Consider the following 13,110-nt stretch of genomic DNA (forward strand, 5'->3'; position numbering starts at 1 on the left):
GTGTAAACTGGAGAAGCTTGGACCATAAACTTGAGAACACAAACGCAGAGGAAAGACAGACTCCAATGTAGAGCCAGTGACCAGAGTTTATGTTTACGTACAATTCCAACAGAACATCAGAGGCGCAGATGAGTGACGACACAAGATGTAACATTCACAAAACTAGGACCCCGTGATGGTGTCCACTGAAATAATTATTTTTCTCCATGCTCTGCTTGTTTGCGAGTATTTAAGTTTTACTCATGTACTCCACAGCTTGCACAGAATTTTTATCCTTTTATCTGTGCTCCACTGCTTGTGTGAATTTAATTTTTGATTCTCCATTGGCTTGCAAATTTAATTGATGCTGTACCGGTTTGCACATGGCTCTACTGGTTTGCATTTCTTTTTTAAAGATGTGTTTTTCAAAAACTAGCAACTCAGCAGTCCTCAGTTGTGATTTCCATCTGATTTCAAAGTCTTAACCTATTTTTCTCTCAGACAACAGAGGAACGTAAGTGTGAGTTCTTATTCCTTTTGTTGCACACTAAAAGCTCCACTTTTTGTTTTTCCAGTGTATCAGATTCTAAGCTTGCTAATATATCTTCACTGAATACACCAATTGTTGGATTCTGGTGTTTAAATCTAAGGTTCCTTTAGAAGGAACTTTAGAAGGTTCCTTTTTTCACAGAGGCATGGCTCCAGGGTGACCAAGGATGGGAGCTTAACGTTCAGGGATATTCAATATTCAGGAGGGATAGACATGAAAGAAAAGGAGGTGGGGTGGCGTTGCTGGTTAAAGATGAGATTAACGCAATAGAAAGGAAGGACATAAGCCGGGAAGATGTGGAATCGATATGGGTAGAGCTGCTCAGGGGCAGAAATCGCTGGTGGGAGTTGTGTACAGGCCACCTAACAGTAGTAGTGAGGTCGGAGATGGTATTAAACAGGAAATTAGAAATGTGTGCAATAAAGGAACAGCAGTTATAATGGGTGACCTCAATCTACATGTAGATTGGGTGAACCAAATTGGTAAAGGTGCTGAGGAAGAGGATTTCTTGGAATGTATGCGGGATGGTTTTTTGAACCAACATGTCGAGGAACCAACTAGAGAGCAGGCTATTCTGGACTGGGTTTTGAGCAATGAGGAAGGGTTAATTAGCAATCTTGTCGTGAGAGGCCCCTTGGGTAAGAGTGACCATAATATGGTGGAATTCTTCATTAAGATGGAGAGTGACATAGTTAATTCAGAAACAAAGGTTCTGAACTTAAAGAGGGGTAACTTTGAAGGTATGAGACGTGAATTAGCTAAGATAGACTGGCAAATGACACTTAAAGGATTGACGGTGGATATGCAATGGCAAGCATTTAAAGATTGCATGGATGAACTACAACAATTGTTCATCCCAGTTTGGCAAAAGAATAAATCAAGGAAGGTAGTACACCCGTGGCTGACAAGAGAAATTAGGGATAGTATCAATTCCAAAGAAGAAGCATACAAATTAGCCAGAAAATTAGCCACCTGAGGACTGGGAGAAATTCAGAGTTCAACAGAGGAGGACAAAGGGCTTAAATAGGAAGGGGAAAAAAGATTATGAGAGAAAACCGGCAGGGAACATAAAAACTGACTGTAAAAGCTTTTATAGATAAGTGTAGTGGTTAGTGTGATGCTATTACAGATTGGGGCAATGGGGATTCAATTCAAATAGAACCTGTTTATTTATTTATCTATAAGACCATAAGACAAAGGAGCAGAAGTCGGCCATTCGGCCCATCGAGTCTGCTCCACCATTTTATCACGAGCTGATCCATTCTCCCATTTAGTCCCACTCCCCTGCCTTCTCACCATAACCTTTGATGCCCTGGCTACTCAGATACCTATCAATCTCTGCCTTAAATACACCCAATCACTTGGTCTCCACTGCTGCCCGTGGCAACAACTTGCATAGATTCACCACCCTCTGACTAAAAAAATTTCTTCGCATTTCTGTTCTGAATGAGCGCCCTTCAATCCTTAAGTTATGCCCTCTCGTACTAGACTCCCCCATCATGGGAAACAACTTGCCACATCCACTCTGTCCATGCCTTTCAACATTCGAAATGTTTCTATGAGGTCTCCCCTCATTCTTCTAAACTCCAAGGAATACAGACCAAGAGCAGACAAACGTTCCTCATATGTTAACCCTCTCATTCCCGGAATCATCCTAGTGAATCTTCTCTGCACTCTCTCCAACGTCAGCACATCCTTTCTTAAATAAGGAGACCAAGACTGCCCACAGTACTCCAAGTGAGGTCTCACCAGTGCCTTATAGAGCCTCAACATCACATCCCTGCTCCTATACTCTATTTCTCTAGAAATGAATGCCAACATTGCATTCCCCTTCTTCACCACCAACTCAACCTGGAGGTTAACCTTAAGGGTATCCTGTACGAGGACTCCCAAGTCCCATTGCATCTCAGAACTTTGAATTCTTTCCCTATTTAAATAATAGTCTGCCCAATTTCTTCTGCCAAAGTGCATAACCATACACTTTCCAACATTGTATTTCATTTGCCACTTCTTTGCCCATTCTTCCAATCTATCCAAGTCTTACTGCAGACTCTTCGTTTCCTCAGCACTACCAGCCCCTCCACCTATCTTCATATCGTCAGCAAACTTAGCCACAAAGCCATCTATTCCATAATCCAAATTGTTGACGTACAATGTAAAAAGAAGTGGCCCCAACATGGACCCCTGTGGAACACCACTGGTAACCGGCAGCCAACCAGAATAGGATCCCTTTATTCCCACTCTCTGTTTCCTGCCAGTCAGCCAACGCTGTATCCACGTATGTAACTTTCCCATAATTCCATGGGCTCTTATCTTGTTAACTACCCTCATGTGTGGCACCTTGTCAAAGGCCTTCTGAAAATCCAAATATACAACATCCACTGCATTTCCCTTGTCTAGCCTACTTGTAATTTCCTCAAAAAATTGTAATAGGTTTGTCAGGCAGGAATTTCCTTTAAGGAATCCATGCTGAGTTCTGCCTATCTTGTCATATGCCTCCAGGTACTCTGTAACCTCATATTTGACTATCGACTCCAACAACTTCCCAACCACCGATGTCAAGCTAACAGGTCTATAATTGCACCTTGCACCTTCCTCACTTCTCGCATAAACTCCAGCCACTGCTGCTTTGCCGTCTTTCCCACAGTGTCCCTTTCCAGTCAACTTTGGCCAGTTCCTCTCACATGCCACTGTAATTTCCTTTACTCCACTGAAATACCGACACATCAGTTTTCGGCTTCTCCTTTTCAAATTTCACAGTGAACTCAATCATGTTATGATCACTGTCTCCTAAGGGTTCCCTCACCTCAATCTCTCTAATCACTTCCGGTTCATTACACAATACCCAGTCCAGTACAGCCGATCTGCTAGTGGACTCAACAACAAGCTGTTCTAAAAAATCATTCTACAAACTCTCTCCCTTGAGATCCAGTGCCGACCTGATTTTCCCAATCCACTCACATGTTAAAATCCCCCACAATTATCATAACACTGCCCTTCTGACAATCCTTTTCTATTTCCTGTTGTAATTTGTAGTCCACATCACTGCAGCTGTTTGGAAGCCTATAAATAAATGCCATCAGGGTCCTTTTACCCTGCAATTTCTTAGCTCAACCCATAAAGATTCTACACCTTCCGATCCTATATCACCTCTTTCTAATGATTTAATATCATTTCTTACCAATAAAGCCACGCCTCCCCCTCTGCCTACCTTCCTATCCTTCCGATACACCGTGTATCCTTGGACGTTCAGCTCCCATAGACATGCATCCTTTAGCCATGTCTCAGTGATGGCCACAATACCATACCTGCCGATCTGTAGCTGTACAACAAGATCATCCACCTTATTCCTTATGCTGTGTGCATTTGAGTATAACACCTTAAGACCAGTATTTGGTACTTTTCGCTTTGATTTCACTGCAACTTTATTGCACTACAACTCATCCCAATGGCTACAAATTTGCCCCATCCTGACATCTTTACTGCTTAGATTTATCTCTGTTTTCCCCTTCCTCCACTCTATCATTCCGGTTCCCATCCCCGTACCAAATTAGTTTAAACCCTCCCTAACAGCTCTATTAAACTTTCCCGCCAGGATATTGGTCCCCTTTGGGTTCAGGTGTAACCTGTCCTTTTTGAACAGGTCATACTTCCCCCAGAAGAGATCCCAATGATCCAAGAATCTGAAGCCCTGCCCCCTGCACCAGTCTCTCAGTCACGCATTCATCTGCCTGATCCTACTATTCTTGCCCTCGCTAGTACGTGGCACAGGCAGCAATCCCGAGATTACTACCCTTGAGGTCCTGCTTCTCAGCTTCCTTCCTAACTCCCGGAAATCTCTCTTCAGGACCTCCTCCTTTGTCCTATCTATGTCATTGGTGCCAACATGTACCAAGACAACTGACTGCTCACCCTCCCCTTTCAGAATATGCAGGACCCGATCTGAGACATCCCGTACCCTGGCACCTGGGAGGCAACACACCATGCGGGTATCTCTATCAGGCTCACAGAATCTCCTGTCCGTTCCCCTGACTATGGAATCCCCCACGACTACCGCATTTCTCTTCACCCTCCTTCTCTCCTGCACAACAGCGCCAGGGTCAGTGCTAGAGACCCGGTCACTATCGGCATCACCTGTCAGGTCATCCCCCTCAACAGCATCCAGAACAAGATATCTGTTGCTGAGGGGGACAGCCACAGGTGTGCTCTCCACTATCTGGGCATTTCCCTTCCCTCTCTTGATAGTGACCCAGTTTTCTGACCCCTGTAGCCTAGGGATGACTACCTCCCTGTAGCTCCTGTCTATCACCTCTTCACTTTCCCTGATAAGCAGTAGGTCATCAAGCTGCAGCTCCAGATCCCGAACACGGTCTCTGAGGAGCTGCATCTCGGTGCACCTGGAGCAGATGTGGCCATCAGGGAGGCTGGAGGTCCCCCAGGATTCCCACATCTGGCACCCTGAACAAAGCACTAACCCTGCAGGCATGCTATTCTACAGGAATGAAAAGGAAAAATAAGTCTACTCACCCACTTACCTCGCCAAACAAATGAACTTTTTAAACCGTTAGCTGCGTGATCCCTGCTGTTCCTGTCCGTCCGGGCCGATTCGCCAAGGGGGAAAAAAAAGAGTTGGTGCTTCATTCTTGCCTCTTCCCGTTTCCCGCCGAAGCCCATTGAAGCCAAAGCTCCGCTGCCCTCTCCGACAGCTACCCTCTGTATAGGGTGGTCTCCTTTTTAAACTGTCCGCACTGTCCTGTTATGTCATGAGCCTGCGCAGTCTCGTCCTTCTTTGCACTCGAAGAAGTTTTTAAAAAAACTGCTTTCCTTCAGAATTCAGCTCCCACGCCGCTCTGCAGTCCTGATCCAAAAGAAATCCGTTGGTAGCAACTTCCTTTTTAAAATCTCCGCACTGTCCTGTTACATCACGCGCCTGCGTAGTCTCGTCCTTCTTGCACTCGAAGAAGTTTTTAAAAAGACAGCCTTCCTTCAGAATTCAGCTCCCATGCCGCTCTGTAGTCCTGATCTAATAGCGACACATCACAGAGGAGGCCCTTCCTGCCCTTTGAGCCACGCCGTTTCAGCAATCCATGACAAACACAATTAACCCTAACCTAATCACAGGACAATTTACAATGACCAATTCATGGAATGTGCAAAGACACAAGAGCACCCGAGGAAAACCCACACATCGTCTGTAAGGATTGCAGAGACTTTGATGGCTCAGGGACAGGACTGGTTACCTTGAGTGCCAGGCTTTAGATGTTTCAGAAAGGACAGGGAAGGAGGCAAAAGAGGTGGGGGTGTGGCACTGCTGATCAGAGATAGTGTCACGGCTGCAGGAAAGGAGGAAATCATGGAGGGACTGTCTGCGGAGTCTCTGTGGGTGGAAGTTCGGAACAGGAAGGGGTCAATAACTCTACTGGGTGTTTTTTATAGACCACCCAATAGTAACAGGGACATCGAGGAGCAGATAGGTAGACAGATTCTGGAAAGGTGCCTCCAGCACTCAGGGCATGCCTTTTTCTCACTGTCACTGTATCAGGTAGCAGATACAGAAGCCTGAAGGCACACACTCAGCATTCAGGAACAGCTTCTTCCCCTCTGCCATCCGATTCCTAAATGGACATTGAAGCTTTGGACACCACCTCACTTTTTTTAATATACAGTATTCCTGTTTTCGCACATCTTTAAAAATGTATTCAATATACGTAATTGATTTACTTGTTTATTTATTAGTATGTTTTTTTCTCTCTCTCTGCTAGATTATGTATTGCATTGAACTGCTGCTGCTAAGTTAACAAATTTCACGTCACATGCCAGTGATAATAAACCTGATTCTGATTCTGATTCTGTTAATAACAGGGAGTGGGAGATTTTAATTTCCCAAATATCAATTGGCATGTCCCTAGAGCGAGGGGTTTAGATGGGGTGGAATTTGTTAGGTGTGTTCAGGAAGGTTTCTTGACACAATATGCAGTTAAACCTACAAGAGGAGAGGGTGTACTTCATCTGGTATTGGAAAATGAACCTGGTCAGGTGTTAAGTCTCTCATTGGGAGAGCATTTTGGAGATAGTGATCACAATTCTATCTCCTTTACCATAGCACTGGAGAGGGATAGGAACAGGCAAGTTTGGAAAGCGATTAATTGGAGTAAGGGGAAATATGAGCCTATCAGGCAGGAACTTGGAAGCATAAATTGGAAACAGATGTTCTCAGGGAAATGTACAGAAGAAATGTGGCAAATGTTCAGGGGATATTTGAGTGGAGTTTCTGCGTAGGTATGTTCCAATGAGACAGGGAAAGGATGGTAGGGTACAAGAACAGTGGTGTACAAAGACTTTTGTAAATCTAGTCAAGAATAAAAGAAGAGTTTACAAAAGGTTCAAAAAGTAAGGTAATGATAGAGATCTAAAAGATTATAAGGCAGCAGGAAGGAGCTTAAGAAAGAAGTTAGGAGAGCCACAAGGAGCTAAGAGAAGGCCTTTGGGGACAGGATTAAAGGAAACAAGTATGTGAAAAGCAAAAGGATAAGACGTGAGAGAATAGGACCAATCAAGTGTGACTGTGGAAAAGTGTGTATGGAACCGGAGGAGATAGCAGAGGTTCTTAATGAGTACTTTGCTTCAGTATTCGCTGTGGAAGTGGATCTAGGTGATTGTGGGGTTGACTTACAGTGGAGTGAAAAGCTTGAGCATGTAGTTATTGAGAAAGAGGATGTGCTGGAGCTTTTGGAAAGCATCAAGTTGAATAAGTCACTGGGTCTGGATGAAATGTACCCTAGGGTACTGTGGGAGGCGAGGGAAAAAATTGCTGAGCCTCTGGCGATGATCTTTGCATCATCAATGGGGATGGGAGAGGTTCTGGAGGATTGGAGGGTTGCGGATATTGTTCCATTATTCAAGGAAGGGAGTGGAGATAGCCTAGGAAATTATAGACCAGTGAGTCTTAGCTCAGTGGTTGGTAAGTTGATGGAGAATATCCTGAGAGGCAGGATTTATGAACATTTGGAGAGGCATAATATAATTAAGAATAGTCAGCATGGCTTTGTGAAAGGCAAGTAATGCCTTACGAGCCTGATTGAATTTTTTGAGGATGTGACTAAACACATTGATGAAGGTAGAGCAGTAGATGTTGTGTATATGGATTTCAGCAAAGCAAAGCATTTGACAAGGTACCCCATTGCAAGGCTTATTGAGAATGTAAGGAGATATGAAATCCAAGGGGACATTGCTTTGTGGATCCCAAACTGTCTTGCCCACAGAAGGCAAAGGGTGGTTGTAGATGGGTCATATTCTGCATGGAGGTCGGTGACCAGTGGTGTGCCTCAGGGATCTGTCTGGGACCCCCTACTCTTCGTAATTTTTATAAATTACCTGGATGAGGATGTGGAGGGATGGGTTAGTAAATTTGCTGCTGACGCTATGGTTGGGATGGATAGTGTGGAGGGCTGTCAGAAGTTATAGCAGGACATTGATAGGATGCAAAACTGGGCTGAGAAGTGGCAGATGGAGTTCAACCCAGATAAGTGTGAGGTGGTTCATTTTGGTGGGTCAAATATGATGGCAGAATATAGTATTAATGGTAAGGCTCTTGGCAGTGTGGAGGATCAGAGGAACCTTGGGGTCCGAGGGAAAATGCCTCTGACTATCCACATGATCAACGCCTCTCATCATCTTATACACCTCTATCAGGTCACCTCTCATCCTCCGTCGCTCCAAGGAGAAAAGGCCAAGTTCACACAACGTATTCTCATAAGACATGCTCCCCAATCCAGGCAACATCCTTGTAAATCTCTACTTCACCCTTTCTATGGTTTCCACATCCTTCCTGTAGTGAGGCGACCAGAACTATGCACAGTACTCCAAGTGGGGTCTGACCAGGGTCCTATATAGCTGCAGCATTACCTCTTGGCTCCTAAATTCAGTTCCACGATTGATGAAGGCCAATATGCTGTACGCCTTCTTAACCACAGAGTCAACCTGCGCAGCTGCTTTGCGCGTCTGATGGACTCAGACCCCAAGATCCCTCTGATCCTCCACACTGCCAAGCGTCTTACCAGTAATACTATATTCTGCCGTCATATTTGACCTACCGAAATGAACCACTTCACACTTATCTGAGTTGAACTCCATCTGCCACTTCTCAGCCCAGTTTTGCATCCTATCAATGTCCTGCTGTAAACTCTAACAGCCCTCCACACTATCCACAACACCTCCAACCTTTATGTCATCAGTGAACTTACTAACCTATCCCTCCACTTCCTCATCCAGGTCATTTATAAAAATCATGAAGAGTAAGGGTCCCTGAGGCACTCCACTGGTGATCGACCTCCATGCAGAATATGACCTGCCTACAACCACTCTTTGCCTTCTGTGGGCAAGCCAGTTCTGGATCCACAAAGCAATGTCCCCTTGGATCCCATGCCTCCTTACTTTCTCAATAAGCCTTGCATGGGGTATCATATCAATGCCTTGCTGAAATCCATATACACTACATCTATTGCTCTATCTTCATCAATGTGTTTAGTCACATCCTCAAAAAATTCCATCAGTCTTGCAAGGCACGACCTGCCTTTCACAAAGCCATGCTGACTATTCCTAATCATTTTATACCTCTCCAATCTCCAGTCCCTTTCTTGAATAAAGGAACAACATCTGCAACCCTCCAATCCAGCACAGCTTTGTGGGCCAAAGGGCCTGTTTTGTGCTGTAGTTTTGATGTGTCGCTATTAGATAAATAAATAAACAGGTTCCATTTATTTTCATTTCACATTAATTCATAGCTTATCTTCTTCTATTAAACTTGATTATTAATTCTGTCATCCAAACCCCTCTTTATTTCTGAACCTAAAATTACATTTACTGCGCGATCTAAAATGTTCTTTTCTGATTTACAGGGTTAGGTACTTGGTAGTGAGCAAACAAAAATATACATGATGTAATACCACAATAATCTATAATACCATAAGAACATAAGACATAGCAGCAGAATTAGGCCATTCAGCCCATCGAATCAGCTTCACCATTCCATAATGGCTGATCCTGGATCCCATTCAACCCCATACACCTGACTTCTTGCTTTATCCCTTTGATGCCCTGATCTATCAAAACTATCAACTTCCACTGTAAATATATCCACATACTTGGCCTCCACAGCAGTCTGTGGCAGAGCTTTCCACAGATTCACCACTGTCTGGCTAAAAAACTTCCTCCTTACCTCTGTATTAAAAAGTCATCCCTCAATTTTGAACTATGCCCTCTAGTTCTGGAACCTCCTCTGGACTCTCTCCAATGACAATGTATCCTCTCTGAGATCTGGGGCCCAAAACTGTTGATGATACTTCAAGTACGGACTGACTAGTGTCTTATAAAGACTCAGCATTATCTCATTGCTTTTATATTCTATGCACTTGAAATAAATGTCAAAATTGTATTTGCCTTCTTTATCGCAGACTCAACCTGTAAGTTAACCCAGAGTCTTACATGAAAGTCTTACAGAGTACCTTTGCACCTCTGATGTTTGAAACTTCTCCCCATTTAGATAATAGTCTGTACTGTTGTTCCTTTTATCAAAATGCATTATCATACATCTCCCAAAACTCTATTCTATCTGCCACTTTTTTGCCCATTCTTCAATTTGTCTAAGTCCTGCTGCAATCACATTGCTTCCTCAGCACTACCTACACCTCCACCTGTCTCAGTATCATCCACAAACTTTGCCACCATGCCATCAATTCCATTACTATATCTAAATCATTGACAAACAATGTGAAAAGTAGCAGTCCCAATTCTGACCCCTGAGGAACACCACTAGTCACCTGGCAGCCAACCAGAAAAAAGCTCCTTTCTTCCCACTGGCTGTCCTCTGCCTGTCAACCATTCCTCCTTGTCAGCATCTGCCCTGTAATGCCATGAGATTTTATCTGGTTAAGCAGCCTCATGTGTGGCACCTATCAAATGCCTTCTGAAAATCAAACTAAACTACATCTTCTGTCTCTCTTTTTTTCCCTGCTTGTTACTTCCTAGAAGAACTCTAACAGGTTTGTCATTCAAGATTTCCCTTCACAGAAACCATGCTGACTTTGATTTATTTTATCATTTGTCTCCAAGTACCCCTTAACCTCACCCTCAATAATGGACTCCAACACTTCACCAACCACTGAGGTTAGGCTAATTGGACTATAATTTCATTTCTTTTGCCTTCCTCTCTTCTTAAAGAGTGGAGTGACATTTGTGGAAAGGTAGACCAAACATGTGGGAGTTTTCAAAGTAACAATTGGATAAAAGTTACAAAGTAGATGTAATCAGAATATCCACTTGTTGTAATTAAAAGCGTACATATTCCAAATTAATTATATTCACTTTTGAGTAAAATGTCCACCCTAGTGCATTGGTGTGCACGGCAAATGGTGAATTATTTGATAAATCGATGTTGACTACTAATCACCCGAATTTTGACAACAAGTCGTTTTTGTGTACATACACGCAGTAATTGCTTTGAAATGTGCTCCCGTCAATCATGTGTACTGGCGTCAGAGGATGGCATCTCTTCACTGGATGTCGGCTTAAATATTGTCGCAAGCTAAAAAGCCAATGATCGTGCTCTATTACTTCACGTCTGTTTAGCCTGGTACAGCTTTAGATTCAACGTGTTCCTGACCAGTTCACAGGGCGCTATAGGGGATTGAGCTCCTTTGCTCGGCAAGTTGCCAAGTTAATTATGTTAAAATTAGGTTTTAATCGATGTTTGAGCGCGAAGTAGTTGTTATTTATCGGGAATGTGGGAATTGCTTAGGAGCTGTATTGTGGTTTGAAGAAATGTTGGAATCCTGGAAATACCTTATCTTATTTAGAAGCTAACCCGAATGTCACCGCACAGTAGTATAGAAGGAAAAAATCGCTTGATTGTCCTAGTTGGAAACAACTTCTGCTTCTTTTAGTTCAACTGTTGGCTGTATTCTTTCTGGGGGTGGGGGCGCACATTATATTGAGGGAAAACAAAAAAAATCGAAACGGTTCAAACCACGCGTGTTTTTTCTTTTTTCATTCGAAGCAGGTAAATCCGCTAAAAAAAAATGGGCGATTGGAGTTTTCTGGGAAACATTTTGGAAGAAGTTAACGAACATTCCACCGTAATAGGAAGAGTGTGGTTGACAGTGCTGTTTATTTTTCGAATCCTAATTCTTGGCACGGCTGCCGAGTTCGTCTGGGGAGACGAGCAGTCAGATTTTGTCTGCAATACCCAACAGCCGGGTTGTGAGAATGTTTGTTATGACGAAGCCTTCCCTATTTCCCACATAAGACTGTGGGTTCTCCAGATCATCTTCGTCTCCACACCATCTTTGGTTTATGTTGGGCATGCAGTTCATCACGTAAGAATGGAGGAGAAGAGAAAAGAAAGGGGAGAAGAAGCGAGTAGACAAGAAGTGAACGAAGAGAAATTGCCTTTAGCCCCAGATGAAGGTGTTAAGGAGTCCACCAAAACGAACAAGAAGTTCCGTTTGGAAGGCATGTTGCTTAGAACATACATCTGTCATATTCTCTTCAAAACAATTTTTGAAATTGCTTTTGTAGTCGGCCAATATTTCCTCTACGGGTTCCACATTCTGCCACTCTATCGCTGCAGTAGGTGGCCTTGTCCAAATACAGTTGACTGTTTTGTCTCAAGACCAACCGAGAAGACTGTCTTTGTTATTTTCATGCTTGCAGTGGCTTCTGTATCCCTGTTCTTAAATTTTATCGAAATAAGTCACCTGGGCTTGAAGAAGATCAGATTTGCTTTTCGGAAGACAGCCGAACAGCCGATAGATTATCCTTCGCAGAAACTTATCCATTCCATTAGTGTGTCCTCCATGCAGAAAGCTCATGATTATAAACTCCTCAAAGAAGATAAACCGGTGACCCATTATTTTCCAATGTCAGAGTCTGGGGTAGATATGAATAGAACCCCCTTAATCAGTTTTCAAGAAAAAGTCAAACGTGTTGCTCCAGTAGAGGATATGATTAAGGTGTATAATGAAACATTGTTGGCCTATGAACAGCTAGACGATGCTGAACCTGGACAAAAGGCAGGTCCAGAACCTCAAGCAGAAGCAGAGTTAGTAGCAGAATCGGAACCTGCAGCATTGGCAGAACCAGAAGAAAACGGCGGAACAGAGCCGGATCAGCCAGCAGGAACGAGCGAAAACCTATCAGACACAAGACCGTTGAGCAGATTAAGCAAAGCAAGTAGCCGAGCTCGATCAGATGATTTAACAGTCTGAAAAATATTGGTTTCAATATTGGTCAAATATAAATGTAGAAATGTGAGTATCAAAAATTAAGCTTGAAACCTAAGTATAAAATGTTCTGGTTATGGGTACTTTGGAAAGTTTTATTAGCAGATAACATTGGTATTTACATAGTCGATAAAATTTACATTTTTTAATTACGTCTGTCAATATCCGAACTTAGTTGAGTCAAAACAACAATTGAGAAATATCTAATACATCCATGCACAGAGATATTGCATTCAAACATTTTCGAAATTCTTCATTAGTTAAAATAAAATTTTAAACCAATGTAAATTTGATGATGCCTTG

At 43.1% G+C, this 13,110-nt stretch overlaps 1 protein-coding gene across 2 annotated transcripts; it reads left to right on the forward strand.

Moving 5' to 3' along the window:
* The first annotated feature begins 11,604 nt into the window (after nt 1-11,604).
* Nucleotides 11,605-12,792, forward strand: gja8b (gap junction protein alpha 8 paralog b). Of its 2 annotated transcripts, XM_063052800.1 has the most exons (2): nt 11,605-12,653; nt 12,708-12,792. In XM_063052800.1, exons 1-2 carry the CDS (start codon nt 11,605-11,607, stop codon nt 12,790-12,792), a joined length of 1,134 nt encoding a protein of 377 aa, XP_062908870.1. The 2 variants fall into 2 exon arrangements, with proteins under 2 accessions (XP_062908870.1, XP_062908869.1); XM_063052799.1 differs by having other exon boundaries at nt 11,605-12,792.
* Nucleotides 12,793-13,110: the final 318 nt, after the last annotated feature.

This window comes from Mobula hypostoma, chromosome 7 (assembly GCF_963921235.1).
Source record: "Mobula hypostoma chromosome 7, sMobHyp1.1, whole genome shotgun sequence".
Classification (NCBI taxonomy): domain Eukaryota; kingdom Metazoa; phylum Chordata; class Chondrichthyes; order Myliobatiformes; family Myliobatidae; genus Mobula; species Mobula hypostoma.

Excerpts from the sequence above, each read along its gene's own strand:
- gja8b (XM_063052799.1), top strand. The coding sequence starts at position 11,605 with ATGGGCGATTGGAGTTTTCTGGGAAACATTTTGGAAGAAGTTAACGAA.